Source organism: Ranitomeya variabilis, chromosome 5 (genome assembly GCF_051348905.1).
Source record: "Ranitomeya variabilis isolate aRanVar5 chromosome 5, aRanVar5.hap1, whole genome shotgun sequence".
Taxonomy (NCBI): domain Eukaryota; kingdom Metazoa; phylum Chordata; class Amphibia; order Anura; family Dendrobatidae; genus Ranitomeya; species Ranitomeya variabilis.
This window is the reverse complement of record NC_135236.1, coordinates 66770429-66785550: the sequence shown is the minus strand read 5'-3', so window position 1 is coordinate 66785550 and position 15122 is coordinate 66770429. Positions and strand designations below refer to the sequence as shown.

Here is a 15122-nt window from a genome sequence, read left to right as displayed (position 1 = left end):
GGGCAGACAAAAGGACCGAGTCCCAACCAGTGGACACCAGTCTGGGGAAGCCATTAAATGTAATTACCAGCTCAGGAGAGGGAGGCCACAACCCGGCTTGCACAGAATTCAAAAATACAAAGAAAAAACAAAAAATTGAAATTGTATAAGTTGATTTACATACAGCACATAAACGCATGTTCACATTGGCCCATGCATATATACCAACTTAAACTAAGCTAAAAAAAAATTTAAAACAGCCAGTTCACCTCTACTGGGTGCACAGGTCATTTCAATAAATAGGGAGCTGAAATGAGAGTCTAGCAAAGCAAAAGTATAGACGTAATTTTCCTGAACTCATAAAAGCATACAAATAGCAGTATTAGTGATGAAAGTAGTAGCCACTCTGCTTACAAATGTTGGACAATTTTTAGTCCTCTGTCATGTTTGGAGAAGTAGCAGATAGCTTAATAAATGGCCATCTCCATGAGCACCCTACTTTTATTACACTGATATGAGTATAAATACAATATAAACAATTAAACAGACACAAAAAGCACATCACCAGTTTAAATATGTAATGTCTAAGGATATATAACATTTTGCATTAGTATCCATACCCATCACTAGTCTAAGCCTTTGGGTTTTCTGCAGACTCGAGTTAGTGTAAATCAGTTTGCAGAATCCGATCAATCTGCCGCATCATAAATATCAGTAATTTGTGGCCTCTGGAAAGGAGCACTCAAAAATGCTTCTTACTTGATGGCTTTTGTGGTACTTCATTTTATTAGCCAGCCTGGCGAGCTGTCACACATGACTCACACCATAACAATGACAGTTTGCCAGGCTGGCTAATCAAAAGAAGAGCTGAGAAGAACATAAGGTAGGAGTTGGTTCTCAGGACTCTTGACCAACAGATAAAGTTTATTGATGTGACCAAAGCACGAGGTCTAAAGGCAGAGACTATAGGTAAGTCCTTCTCATTGTGAAGGATTTGATATTTTATTGTAGGATTTTTTTCATAGTTTTTTACATTTATGGTTGGTTTACAAGGTATTTCGGATATTGTTCTTTGTCATATCCTCTACCCTAAAGCAGAAGCCTGCACAAATTTTGACCTATGGTAACCTGTGGAATCTTTGACCTTTTGTCTGGCAGTAGACTTTAAAAGGGTTGTCATATCTAAGCAAACCTCTGCCTAAATGAGAACCCACTGGCTCTCCGTTTATTGCTGTAGGTCCAGCATTTGAAACATCTAGTGGTCAACAATTTATGGTTGGACAGGGTTTTACAGAGTTGAAAAACGGGTCTGTTCCTTCTAAAGTGTGCTATAATAAAGTATATTGGCATAAGTTGTCCAAAAAGGACAGTCATTCAAGTTTTATTGATTTATCTAAAAGTATGTCCGAATAGTTCTCTCATCAGCCTACATGTTTGCACTAGTTTTTTTAATGTTTCTTATGGGTTTCCTTCACTATACTTTTTCAGTCATTTATGGAAATTATCTCTTTAGGAAAAGATAGGAGTTTCAGGGTTTTTTTTTTTTCAAAAAGATTGTTTTTTATTTAAAGCATGTAACACCCAAGATTTATGTTTTAGTTGTATTCTAGTCATGCCATGGTCTTGTTAAATCCTTCTCAAGTCATAAGGGAGACAGGATAACTTAAAATGTTACATTCTAAATGTCATCATTTAGCTTTGCTTAATTGCACATGGTCCAACACATCTGAGATTTTCAAACTCAAATTTACATTGCATTTTATGGATTGATGAATTACATGCATTAATTTATAACGAATATAACCTCATAAAGACAACATGGATGAGTGTCCAAATGGAAGCTCCAAACAAGAATTTCACATTGCCACCTTCTCAAAGTCTTCATTGGGCCAACTTGAGCTATTTTTCGGAATTCTGATTATTTATATCATTACTATGTTGGGGAACCTGACAATTATTTTTCTTGTGTGTTTGGTACCAAAATTACACACTCCAATGTATTTCTTCTTGAGTAACCTTGCCGTTGTAGATGTAACATCCATCTCTACATCTGTCCCTAAACTATTTTTTATCACCCTGACTCAAGATCATAGGATCTCTTTTGGTTCCTGTATGACACAGTTATTTTTCTACATTCTTTGTGGTGATGGTGAAGTTTTCATGCTGACAATAATGGCCTATGATCGCTATGTAGCGATATGTAAGCCCTTGCAATATTACTCAGTAATGAGAAAGAACGTGTGCATTGCAATGGGTGCCTCCTGTTGGCTGTTTAGTGCTTTCAACTCTTTATTGCATACACTGCTTACAGCTCTTCTACAATTTTGTTCTTCTCATGACATTAATAATTTCTTTTGTGACCTTAATTCACTAATTGCTATTACAACTACCGACGTTCATGATCTGAAAATCTTCATGCTCTTCGAACTTTCTGGTAATATTGCACAATGTGCAATCATCATTGTCTCCTACGTCTTTATCTTCTCCGCCATACTGAAGATCCGTTCCTCAGCGGGACGTATGAAAGCTTTCTCCAGCTGCACCTCCCATATCATCACTGTTATATTATTCTATGGACCAAGTATGTTCTTGTATTTGAAAACTGACTCAGAAAATTCAAAGGATCAGGATATGTTGCTGTCCATGCTTTATGTTGTAGTAGTTCCAATGTTGAATCCTCTGGTCTACAGTCTTAGAAATAAAGAGGTATGGGGGGCTATTGTAATGTTAGCAAATAAAAACAAATGTACGTTTATTCAAAGATCGAACAGGAACAGAACATAACAGAATTGATGCTGTTTCAAAGGCAAAATGTTGTCACCCCAAATATTGATATGATTTAGATTTTTTACGTTCTTTGAATTTACATATTGTTAATTGATAAAATAAACTATTGACACCTCTATTTTTTAAAGCATTCTTGGTTCGAAATATTTTTTCCACACCTGCCAAAAATGTTCATATATATATATAGTAGTAAAGCAAGGTAGGCTAGGTTTAAATCCAACAGCCTCTGATTAGGTGCACATGGCTAGCGTTGCATATAACAAGGCTAGGTGTTCAACTTAGTCAGTCAGTTGGGGGAAGTTGAGCAGAGAGGGTTGCATTGTAGATAAAGAGAGACAAGTCAGTCTTGCTCTGAGAAGAGACTGCACAGGCCATGTGCACCAAACTGCAAGTATCAGTGGTTGATAAGGATTATAGTCTTTTTTATTTGGCTGGGACTAGCTCAACCATGTGCGAGTAGCCAGGGTCTATTTTGTTTACTCGACGCCTTGACAAGTCTAGGAAAGATATATATTTAGAATTGAGAGTCCTCAGTGGTTGATACCTTTTAATGGCTAACTGAAAAGATGGTAACAAATTGCAAGCTTTCGAGACTACATACGTCTCTTCATGCTTTCTGCTTCATGTCACCTAGCTTATCCATGGTTTTTTTTTCCCCTCTTTTTTTTTTTTTTTTTTTCTCTATACTATGTTGTGCATAAATATGTGATTCTTCAGAATTTGTTTTAGTCTTTGCCTGATGAAGAGACGTATGTAGTCTCAAAAGCTTGCAATTTGTTACCATCTTTTCAGTTAGCCATTAAAAGGTATCAACCACTGAGGACTCTCAATTCTAAATATTTTTCTTGACAAGTCTAGGGATTTTGAGTTTATGGTTTTGTTTTTGGTGAGTCGCAACCTGTAGAAATAAATGTCACATTGTTTTTAGACAAGAATCTATTGCCAGTGTGAACATTACCTAATTCCTACCAGAGAGAGTTAATCCCTACACATTGGTGTTTAATTGCATGCTAAAAGTGCCAAAGGGCACAGGGGATTACAGTTTAAAGATTAAGTGTGCTGTGTTAGGGTACTGTCACACAGTGCAATTTTGATCGCTACGACGGTACGATTCGTGACGTTCTAGTGATATCGTTACGATATCGCAGTGTCTGACACGCTACTGCGATCAGACATCACGCTGAGAATCGTACGTCGTAGCAGATCGTTTGGAACTTTCTTTCGTCGCTTGATCACCCGCTGACATTGCTGGATCGTTGTGTGTGACAGCGATCCAGCGATGTGTTCGCTTGTAACCAGGGTAAACATCGGGTAACTAAGCGCAGGGCCGCGCTTAGTAACCCGATGTTTACCCTGGTTACCAGCGAAAAAGTTAAAAAAACAAACAGTACATACTTACATTCCGGTGTCTGTCCCCGGCGTCTCAGCTTCTCTGCACTGTGTGAGCGCCTGCCGGCCGGAAAGCGAGCACAGCGGTGACGCGGTGACGTCACCGCTCTGCTTTCCGGCTATGGTGCTTACACAGTGGAGAGAAGCTGAGACGCCGGGGACAGACACCGGAATGTAAGTATGTACTGTTTGTTTTTTTAACGTTTACGCTGGTAACCAGGGTAAACATCGGGTTACTAAGCGCGGCCCTGCGCTTAGTTACCCGATGTTTACCCTGGTTACCCGGGGACTTCGGCATCGCTCCAGCGCCGTGATTGCAAAGTGTGACCGCAGTCTACGACGCTGGAGCGATAATCATACGACGCTGTAGCGACGAAAATTGCACTGTGTGACAGTACCCTTAAGGAAACTACAGCATTGAAAACACAGTGTGAAAGCATGGAGGAGCTTGTTAAGTAATTAGTCCAGTGCAGCAGCATGAGATGGCTCTCCTGACAAAAGCTGTGCAGGCCGGAGAGATGGCGATTTCTGCCAGCCAAAGGGTCGGTATCCGGGTCAGATGAATAGTATCAGAGGCCTTGCAGAAAATGACTCTAGAGGATGATGTGGGGGCTTTCCTGACTGTCTATGAGAGAGTGGTAGACATGGAGAAACAGTCCCAGAGCAAAGGGCACAGATCTTAACTCCATACATTACTGGGGAACCGCAGAAAGCATACTATGGCCTTGCTCTGCTGGATGCTAAGGAGTATGGCAAACAGAAGTCACATATGGTGTTGAGCGATACCGTCCGATACTTGAAAGTATCGGTATCGGAAAGTATCGGCCGATACCGGCAATGCCAATGCCAAATGCCAAACGCCAATGCAAGTCAATGGGACGAAAATATCGGAATTAAAATAAACCCTTTCTTTCCTTGTAGGTTCATTCTACATGAAGGAAAACAACTAAGAATAATGTAGGATGTATTGGGGGAGGTGGCGGAGACATTAAAGGCATAGAGGTTTAGCCCAATTAAATAGAATAGCAGGAATTTTAATTTTTTTTTAAGACGTTCGGAGTTACAAAGATATTGACTATGTTAAGATTTTTTTTATTTTGTCAGATATTGATGTTTCACTACTTCCACGCCCTTCACCCTCTTTTTTACTTCTCCCACACTTTCTTCTTCATCATCATCAGCATCTTTGACAACAACATCTTCTTCACCTTATTCATCTTCTTCTCCATCTTCTACCTATTTTTTTTTTGTTACATTGTTTATATTCTTTTTATTTAACTATTCTTCTTCTTCATATTCAACTTCTTCATCATATTCTTATTTGTGACAGGCATTTCCGTAGTTGTTATCTATAAAAGTTTGAAGATTACACCTTCCGTTCTGCCTGTCACAAAAGAGTTACATTTGTCCGTGTTCAGTTTGGCCTGCAGCTTCAGGCTTTATCCAGGGGCACCATGAGGAGTAACAGACTCACCCCCATACACTGCTTAGTCTTCTTCTGCTTATAATTTAGATAATATCTTTTGCTCTGATATTTAGTGTTATGCTTAATGTTCTTCTGCTCTTTGTTCTGCAGCCTCTTGTTCTTCTGCTTCTCGGTCTTCCAGGTCGTCGTCGTCTCCAGGGTCATCGTCTCCGGGGTCGTCGTCATCGGGGTGGTCTTCAGGGTCATCATCTCCAGGGTCGTCGTCATCTCAGTGGTTGTCGACTCTGGTGTCGTCGTCATCTTAGGGGTGGTCTTCCTGGGTCATCATCTTTAGGGTCTTGAACTTGGAAATGTAGCAGAAGGTACAAGAAGGCTGAGAAAATGCCGAGAAACAGCTGATGGAACTGGAACTCAGATGGCTACCCGAAGGTCCAAGAGCCAATGGAAATACCGAGGACCAGCTGACGTTACTGGAACCCGGTTACTAAGCAGGAGGTACCCGTGCCTGAAAGCACTACCAAGGACCACCTGACGTTGGTGGAACTCGGATACCCAGAAGGAGGCACCTAAGCCAAAGGCTCTACCCGGAACCAGCTGACGGTACTGGAACCAGGATGGGGAGCAGAAGGTACAAGAGCAAAAGACACTGCCGAGAACCAGCTGACGGTACTGTAACCCGGATGGGTAGCCGAAGGTCCTAAAGCCAATGGAACTACCGAGGACCAGCTGACGTTACTGGAACCCGGTTACTAAGCAGGAGGTACCCGTGCATGAAAGCACTACCAAGGACCACCTGACGTTGGTGGAACTCGGATACCCAGAAGGAGGCACCTAAGCCAAAGGCTCTACCCGGAACCAGCTGACGGTGCTGGAACCAGGATGGGGACCTATTCAAGCTTGTCTTCCTAGAGCCCCAACTAGTGGTGTTGGAGCAAAAGGTCAGCAGGGGGAGCAGAGTGTAGGCCGAAGCCTGCACTGGAGGCATTTGTAGGTCTGTTGTGTCTGCGTGGCTTTTGCAGGACACGATGCCGGCTACACAGCAGGGGAACAGCTGGCGTTGCTGAACCCCACTGACACAGTGGTGAGTCGTTTTCTCTGTGCAGCCAGCACTTCCGGGCGCCAACTGGCGGTGTTAGAGCCCAGGGTCAGCAGGAGGAGTAGAGGGAGCAGAGTGTAGGCCGAAGCCTGCACTGGCGGCAGCTTTGTGTCTGCGTGGCTTTTGCAGGACACGATGCCGGCTACACAGCAGGGGAACAGCTGGCGGTGCTGAACCCCACTGACAGAGTGGCGGGTGTTTTGCTCTGTGCAGCCAGCACTTCCGGGCACCAACTGGCGGTGTTAGAGCCCAGGCTCTGCAGGAGGAGCAGAGTGTAGGCCGAAGCCTAATTGAACCAATTTTAAAGGTAACCTTTAACCCCCCTCAGGGGTTACAAACTAGAAGAGCCACACTTTGGGCAGCAGTAATGCTGCCCAAGTCAAAGGTTGCTCTTTTAAATTTTGTTCCTTGCACACGCTGAATGAAACACGTATGACATTTAGCCCCTTATACAGTCAAAACTGTCTTGGAGGCGGGAGTTTCCTTCTTAATGAGACGCAGCACAGCTGTCAAGAATTCCACCTTGATGCTGGGCGCGGCCTCCTGAGCGTCGTTATTTGCTGTACAGGAGTCTGCGCTGTCGTGTTATCCCTTGGCCTTGCGCTGTTAACGCTGCCCGTCTTCTGACTTCATTTAATGTCGGCCGGTGCGGTTCGTGATGCCCATGAATACCAGCCCCGCAGTGTCTTCTCATTTATTCACACTGCGGGGCTGGGATTCATGGCCTTGCGCTGTCAATATGTTCGCCTCTCACACTCGTGTCCCTACACCTGCTTCAGACTGGGCGGCGTCAGCTGATCCCTTATCGCATGCCACGGCCATGAAGCTGTACAGTCTGAAGAAGGCGGAAGGAGATGAGTGACAACAGGCGAAGATATGCACTGCTCATGCCCATCAATCACACTCTCGCAGTCTAAATAAATAAGATTCCGAGGGGCGTTGTGTCGGGCAGGGCGTCCGCAGAGGCGCAGCCAGCCAAACAATGATGTCAGAAGACGGGCAGCACTACCAAGGGGGTTGTTGCGTGTCATTACAAAGGAAACTCACATCTGAGGGACGTTTTAATGGTCTCAGGGGACACATTTTAGACGTGTTCAGTTCCACATGTGCAAGGAGAATAAGTTTATGAGCCACCTTGCACACATGCAGCATTACAGCTGGCCAAGGTGGCTGTAAAACATAGAAATGCCTGGGGGAGGGGGGACAGGTTCCCTTCAATTTCAGTTCTTGTGTCTGCGTGGCGTTTGCAGGACACAATGCCAGCTACACAGCAGGGGAACAGCTGGCAGTGCTGAACCCCACTGGCACATTGGCTGGTGTTTTTCTCTGTGCAGCTAGCACTTCCGGGTGCCAACTGGCGGTGTTAGAGCCCAGGGTCAGCAGGAGGAGCAGAGGGAGCAGAGTGTAGGCCGAAGCCTGCACTGGCGGCAGCTTTGTGACTGCGTGGCTTTTGCAGGACACGATGCGGCTACACAGCAGGGGAACAGCTGGTGTTGCTGAACCCCACTGACACAGTGGCGAGTCGTTTTCTCTGTGCAGCCAGCACTTCTGGGCACCAACTGGTGGTGTTAGAGCCCAGCGTCAGCAGGAGGAGCAGAGGGAGCAGAGTGTAGGCCGAAGCCTGCACTGGCGGCAGCTTTGTGTCTGCGTGGCTTTTGCAGGACACGATGCCGGCTACATAGCAAGGGAACAGCTGGCGTTGCTCAACCCCACTGACACAGTGGCGAGTCATTTTCTCTGTACAGCCAGCACTTCCGGGCACCAACTGGCATTGTTAGAGCCCAGGGTCGGCAGGAGGAGTAGAGGGAGCAGAGTGTAGGCCGAAGCCTGCACTGGCGGCAGCTTTGTGTCTGCGTGGCTTTTGCAGGACACGATGCCGGCTACACAGCAGGGGAACAGCTGGCGGTGCTGAATCCCACTGACAGAGTGGCAGGTGTTTTGCTCTGTGCAGCCAGCACTTCCGGGCACCAACTGGCGGTGTTAGAGCCCAGGCTCTGCAGGAGGAGCAGAGTGTAGGCCGAAGCCTAATTGAACCAATTTTAAAGGTAATATTTAACCCCCCTCAGGGGTTACAAACTAGAAGAGCCACACCTTGGGCAGCAGTAATGCTGCCCAAGTCAAAGGTTGCTCTTTTAAATTTTGTTCCTTGCACACGCTGAATGAAACACGTATGACATTTAGCCCCTTATACAGTCAAAACTGTCTTGGAGGCGGGAGTTTCCTTCTTAATGAGACTCAGCACAGCTGTCAAGAATCCCACCTTGGTGCTGGGCGCGGCCTCCTGAGCGTTGTTATTTGCTGTACAGGAGTCTGCGCTGTCGTGTTATCCCTTGGCCTTCCGCTGTTAACGCTGCCCGTCTTCTGACTTCATTTAATGTCGGCCGGTGCGGTTCGCGATGCATATGAATCTCAGCCCCAAAGTGTCTTCTCATTTATTCACACTGCGGGGCTGGTATTCATGGCCTGGCGCAGTACATATGTTCGCCTCTCGCTCGGGTCCTTACACCTTCTTCAGACTGTGCGGCGTCAGCTGATCCCTTATCGCATGCCACGGCCATGAAGCCGCACAGTCTGAAGAAGGCGGAAGGAAATGAGTGACAGCCTGGCGAAGATATGCACTGCTCATGCACGTCAATCACACCCTCGCAGTCAAAATAAATAAGACACCTAGGGGCGTTGTGTCGGGCAGGGCGGCCGCAGAGGCGCACCCAGCCAACCAATGATGTCAGAAGACGGGCAGCGCTACCAAGGAGGTTGCAGCGTGTCATTACAAAGGAAAGTCACACCTCAGGGACGGTTTAATCGTCTCAGAGGACACATTTTAGACGTGTTTCGTTCGGCGTGTGCAAGGAGAGTAACTTAATGAGCCACCTTGTACAAATGCAGCATTACTGCTGTACAAGGTGGCTGTAAAACATACAAACACCTGGGGGAGGGGGGACAGGTTCCCTTCAATTTCAGTTCTTGTGTCTGCGTGGTGTTTGCAGGACACAATGCCGGCTACACAGCTGGCGTTGCTGAACCCCACTGACACATTGGCTGGTGTTTTTCTCCGTGAAGCTAGCACTTCCAAGCACCAACTGGCGGTGTTAGAGCCCAGGGTCAGCAGGAAGAGCAGAGTGTAGGCCGAAGCCTGCACTGGAGTAAGTTGAAAGAGAACCTTTAACCCCCCCCAGGCATTTGTAGCTGAAAGAGCCATCTCGTACAGCACTAATGCTGAAAAAGGTAAACTTAGCTCTTTTAATTATGGTCCTTGCAAACGCTGAACTTGACACTTATGAAATGTGTCCCCTCACACTGTTAAACCGTCCGGTCGGAGGGACTTTCCTTTGTCATGTGACACAGCACAGCCGTCATTCTTACCCCCTTGGCGATGTGCGCCGCCTCCTCAGCGTTGTTTGAATCTGTCCCGGAGCCTGCGCTATTATGTTAGCCCTTGGCCATGCACACATTTTGCGCTGCTTGTCTTCTGACATCATTTGGTGAAACAACGCTGAGGAGGAGGCGCACAGCGCCAAGGGGTTAAGAATGATGGCTGTGCTGCGTCACATGACAAAGGAAAGTTCCACCTACCGGACGGTTTAACGGTGTGAGGGGACACATTTCATAAGTGTTAGGTTCAGCGTGTGCAAGGAGCACCACGAAAAGAGGCACTTTTTCCTTTTGCATCATTAATGCTGCACAAGGTGGCTCTTTCAGTAACAAACGCCTGGGGAGGGGGTTACAGGTTCCCTTAAATTTAAGTTGTTGTGCCTGCGTGGCGGTCGCATGACACGTTGCCGTATACACTGCTGGGGAGCAGCAGGCATTACTGAACCCCACTAACACATTGGCGAGGTGTTTGGCTCTGTGCGGACAGCACTTCCGGACAACAACTAGCGGTGTTGGAGCCCAGGGACAGCAGGAGGAGGAGGAGATAGGAGGGATTGCCACACACACAGCTGGGGAACAGCTGACGTTACTGAACCCCAATAACAGAGGAGCGACTGGTGAGACTGTGCAGACAGCACTTCCAGACAACAACTAGCGGTGTTGGAGCCCAGGGACAGCAGGAGGAGGGGGAGGAGATAGGAGGGATTGCCACACACACAGCTGGGGAACAGCTGACGTTACTGAACCCCAATAACAGAGGAGCGACTGGTGAGACTGTGCGGACAGCACTTCCGGACAACAACTAGCGGTGTTGGAGCCCAGGGACAGCAGGAGGAGGAGGAGGGGAGGAGATAGGAGGGATTGCCACACACAGCTGGGGAACAGCTGACGTTACTGAACCCCAATAACAGAGGAGCGACTGGTGAGACTGTGCGGACAGCACTTCCGGACAACAACTAGCGGTGTTGGAGCCCAGGGACAGCAGGAGGAGCAGAGGAGCACAGTGTGGGCCGAAGCCAGATTGCAGCAAGTCTAAAGGGAACCTTTAACCCCCCCCAAGGCTTTTGTAGCTGAAAGAGCCATCTTGTGCTGCACTAAGGATGCAAAAAGAAAAGGTGGCTCTTTTAATTATGCTCCTTGCAAACAGAGAACTAAACACTTATAAAATGTGTCCCCTGATACCGTGAGACCGTCCGGAGGTGGGACTTTCCTTCGTAATGGGACGCAGCACAGCCGTCATTCCTACCCCCTTGGTGCCGTGCGCCGCCTCCTCAGCGTTGTTTGATTCTGTCCCGGAGCCTGCACTGTTATGTTATCCCTTGGCCATGCACACTTAGCGCTGCCCGTCTTCTGACATCATATCGGTGTCAGGCTGGAAGCGCCTGTGCGGCCACTCTGGCCGAGATCCCACGTCGCAGTGTCGTCCAATGTAATCCCACTGCGGGCCTGGGATCCATGGGCATGCGCAGCGCATATCCTCGCCTCTCACTCCCCTCCTTCCAGCTTCTTCAGACTGTGCGGCATCACGGCCATGGCATGCTATTAGGGATCAGCTGACGGCACACAGTCTGAAGAAGGAGGAGGGAGAAGAGTGAGAGCCTGAGTTGAAGATATGCACTGTGCATGCCCATGGATCCCAGGCACGCAGTGTGATTAAATCAGAAGACACTGTGAGGCGGGATCTTGGCCAGCGCGGCCGCACGGGCGCAGCCAGCCTGACGCCAAATAATGTCAGAAAACGGGCAGCGCTAAGTGTGCATGGCCAAGGGATAACATAACAGCGCAGGCTCCGGGACAGATTCAAACAATGCTGAGGAGGCGGCGCACGGCACCAAGGGGGTAGGAATGACGGCTGCACTGCGTCCCATTATGAAGGAAAGTCCCACCTCCGGGACGGTCTCACGGTATCAGGGGACACATTTTAGAATAAGTGTTAAGTTCTGCATGTGCAAGGAGCAAAAGTAAAAGAGCTACATTTTCCTTGTGCAGCATTACTGCTGCACAAGGTGGCTCTTTCAGTAACAAACGCCTTGGGGGGGGACAGGTTCCCTTACATTTAAGTTGTTGTGTCAGCGTGGCGGTCGCAGGACACATTGTCGGCTACACAGCTGGGGATCAGCTGACGTTACTGAAACCCAATAACACAGGGTCGTGTGTTTTGACTGTGCAGGCGGCACTTCTAAGCCTCAACTGGCGGTGTTGGAGCCCAGGAATTACAATTCAGGGTGTAGAAATATGAACACAACAGGAGGCCTGGATACTGTAGACAGTCACCCAATTATTTAATCAGGAAGAGGAGTGGCAAATTCCTGCGAGATCCAGGCCTTGTTCATTTTCAGGAAAGTAAGCCGGTCAACGTTATCGGAGGATAGTCGCATGCGACGGTCTGTTAGTACACCACCTGCTGCACTAAAGACGCGTTCCGATAATACACTATCCGCAGGGCAAGCCAGCACCTCCAATGCATACTGGCTTAGCTCTGGCCATGTATCCAGCTTAGAGACCCAAAATTTGAAAGGGGAAGAGCCATCTGGGAGTACAGCAAGAGGGCAAGACATGTATTCTGTCACTATCTGACGGAACCGTTGCCTCCTGCTGACCGGAGCCGCCTGTGATGGTGTAGACATTTGTGGCGGGCACAGAAAACTGTGCCACAGTTGGGCCATACTGGTCTTGCCTTGGGCTGAGGCACTGCTTCTGCTCCCTCTTTGTGCAGAGCCTCCTCCACTGCCTGGACGCACTGAGCTGCTTTGTAAAGCACTAGCAGCACTGCTCTCAGTTGGACTGGAGAAGATGATGGAATTCACCAGTGTGTCTTGGTACTCCCACATTTTACGATCCCGGTTCAACGGTGTGATGAGGCTTTGTACGTAGTCCCGGTAGCGAGGATCGAGGAGGGTGTACACCCAGTAGTCATCCATGTTGAGAATGTGGGAGATGCGGCGGTCGTTTCTCAGGCACTGCAGCATGTAATCCACCATGTGCTGCAGACTGCCAACTGGCAAAGAAACGCTGTCCCCTGCTTGAGGCGTGATCTCTGCCCGCTCTTCATCACCCCACCCTCGCTGTACACACTGAGTATTGGACAATTGTGTAACTCCCTCCTCTGGACGGATGTCTTCCTCCTCCATTGACTCCTCCTCATCCTCCTCACAAAGTGTCCCCTGCCTACGACTTTGTGAGGAACCAAGTGGCGTGGACTGTCCAGAAGCAAATGGAATTGGTTACTCCTCATCCTCCACCTCTTCCACAACATCATCCCTTAGCGCTTGCAGTGTTCTTTCAAGCAGGCAGATAAGGGGGACAGTCATGCTGACTAGTGCATCGTCTGCACTCGCCATCCGCGTGGAATAATCAAAGGGACGCAAAACCTGGCAGACGTCCTTCATAGTGGCCCACTCTGTGGTTGTGAAGTCTGAACGGCGCGGAGTGCGACTTCTTTGCGCCTGATGCAGCTGGTACTCCATTACTGCTTGCTGCTGCTCACACAACCGCTCCAACATATGTAACGTTGAATTCCACCTGGTTGGTAGGTCACATATGATACAATGTTCCGGAAGGCGGAATCAGCGCTGCAGATCTGCAATGCGTGATCTTGCCGTGCTGGAACACCGCAAGTGAGCACACTCTAGGCGGACCTTGTGCAGAAGTGCATCAAGATCCGGATAGTACCTCAAAAAACTCTGCACGACCAAGTTGAGCACATGTGCCAGACATGGGATGTGAGTCAGGTTGCCGAGGCCCAGAGCTGCCACCAGATTTCGGCCATTGTCACACACTACCATGCCTGGCTGGAGATTCGCTGGCACAAACCACACATCGCTCTCCTGCTTGATGGCATTCCAGAGCTCCTGCGCTGTGTGGCTTCGATTTCCCAAAGAAATTAATTTCAAGACGGCCTGTTGACGTTTGGCCACGGCTGTGCTCATGTCCATCGTAACAAGTAAACGTTCACGGGTCCATGTGGAGGTGGACTGTGACGGCTCCTGCAGCGATGATTCTGAGGAAATTGTGTATGAGGAGGAGTCAATGCGTACAGACTGGATTCCTGCAATCCTTGGAGTGGGCAGGACACGGCCTGCGCCACTCGCACGATCTGTACCCGGCTCAACAACATTAACCCAATGGGCAGTGAGGGAAAGGTATCGCCCCTGTCCATGGTGACTGGTCCACGCATCGGTGGTGAGGTGGACCTTGCTACTGACGGCGTTCAGTAGCACGTGTTTTATGTGTCCCTCCACATGCTTGTGCAGGGCAGGGACGGCTTGCCTGCTGAAATAAAAGCGGCTGGGCACTTTGTACTGTGGGACTGCCAATGACATCAAGTCACGGAAGCTGTCAGTCTCCACCAGCCTGAATGAGAGCATTTCCAATGACAGAAGTTTGGCAATGCCTGCATTCAGAGCCTGTGCTCGGGGGTGGTTTGCCGAGAATGGCCGCCTTTTCTCCCATGCCTGTACTACCGATGGCTGTAGACTGGGCTGGGAGTGTGAGGATGACTGGGAACATGGTGTTGTGGGTGGAATTACAGGGGGTCTCTGGACAACAGTGCCAGAGGTTCTTCCATGGCGATCCTAGGAGGAAGCCGAACCAGCTGTGTGTGAGCTGGAGGAAGAGGCAACATGAGCTGAAGAGGTGGTAGCTGCCGCTGTTGGTTGGCCTAGCTCTTCAGTGTGTTTTTGTAACTCTGCCGCGTGCCTGGTCCGCACATGTTTCCACATATTTGAGGTATTGAGGCTGCTGACATTTCTCCCTCTTTTGATTTTCTGATGACACACCTTGCATTTGACAAAGCAAATGTCATCTGCAACTGTGTCAAAAAAGGCCCAGGCACTGCAAGTCTTGCGAGCTCCCTTTTTGGCTGTTGGAAGAGGCATGCTCCTAACGGGTGACAAAGTGGAGGCTACAGGCTGTGCAGTCTTCCCCCTCCCTCTACCTCTTTGGCCCGTTCTGGGAATCTCTTCCTCGGAGCTGCTCCCACCACCTTCCTGTCCCTCACGCCACGATGGGTCAAGGACCTCATCATCTACACTACCCTCTGCCACCAACTGCTCCTCCTGGGTAGTCTCAGCA

The 15122-nt window shown here is 48.4% G+C and overlaps 1 protein-coding gene across 1 annotated transcript; it reads left to right on the top strand.

Annotated features, from left to right (window-relative positions):
• Positions 1–1797: 1797 nt before the first annotated feature.
• On the top strand, positions 1798–2763 carry LOC143774854 (olfactory receptor 1G1-like). The gene has a single exon (XM_077262624.1). It carries the CDS (start codon positions 1798–1800, stop codon positions 2761–2763), a length of 966 nt encoding a protein of 321 aa, XP_077118739.1.
• Positions 2764–15122: the final 12359 nt, after the last annotated feature.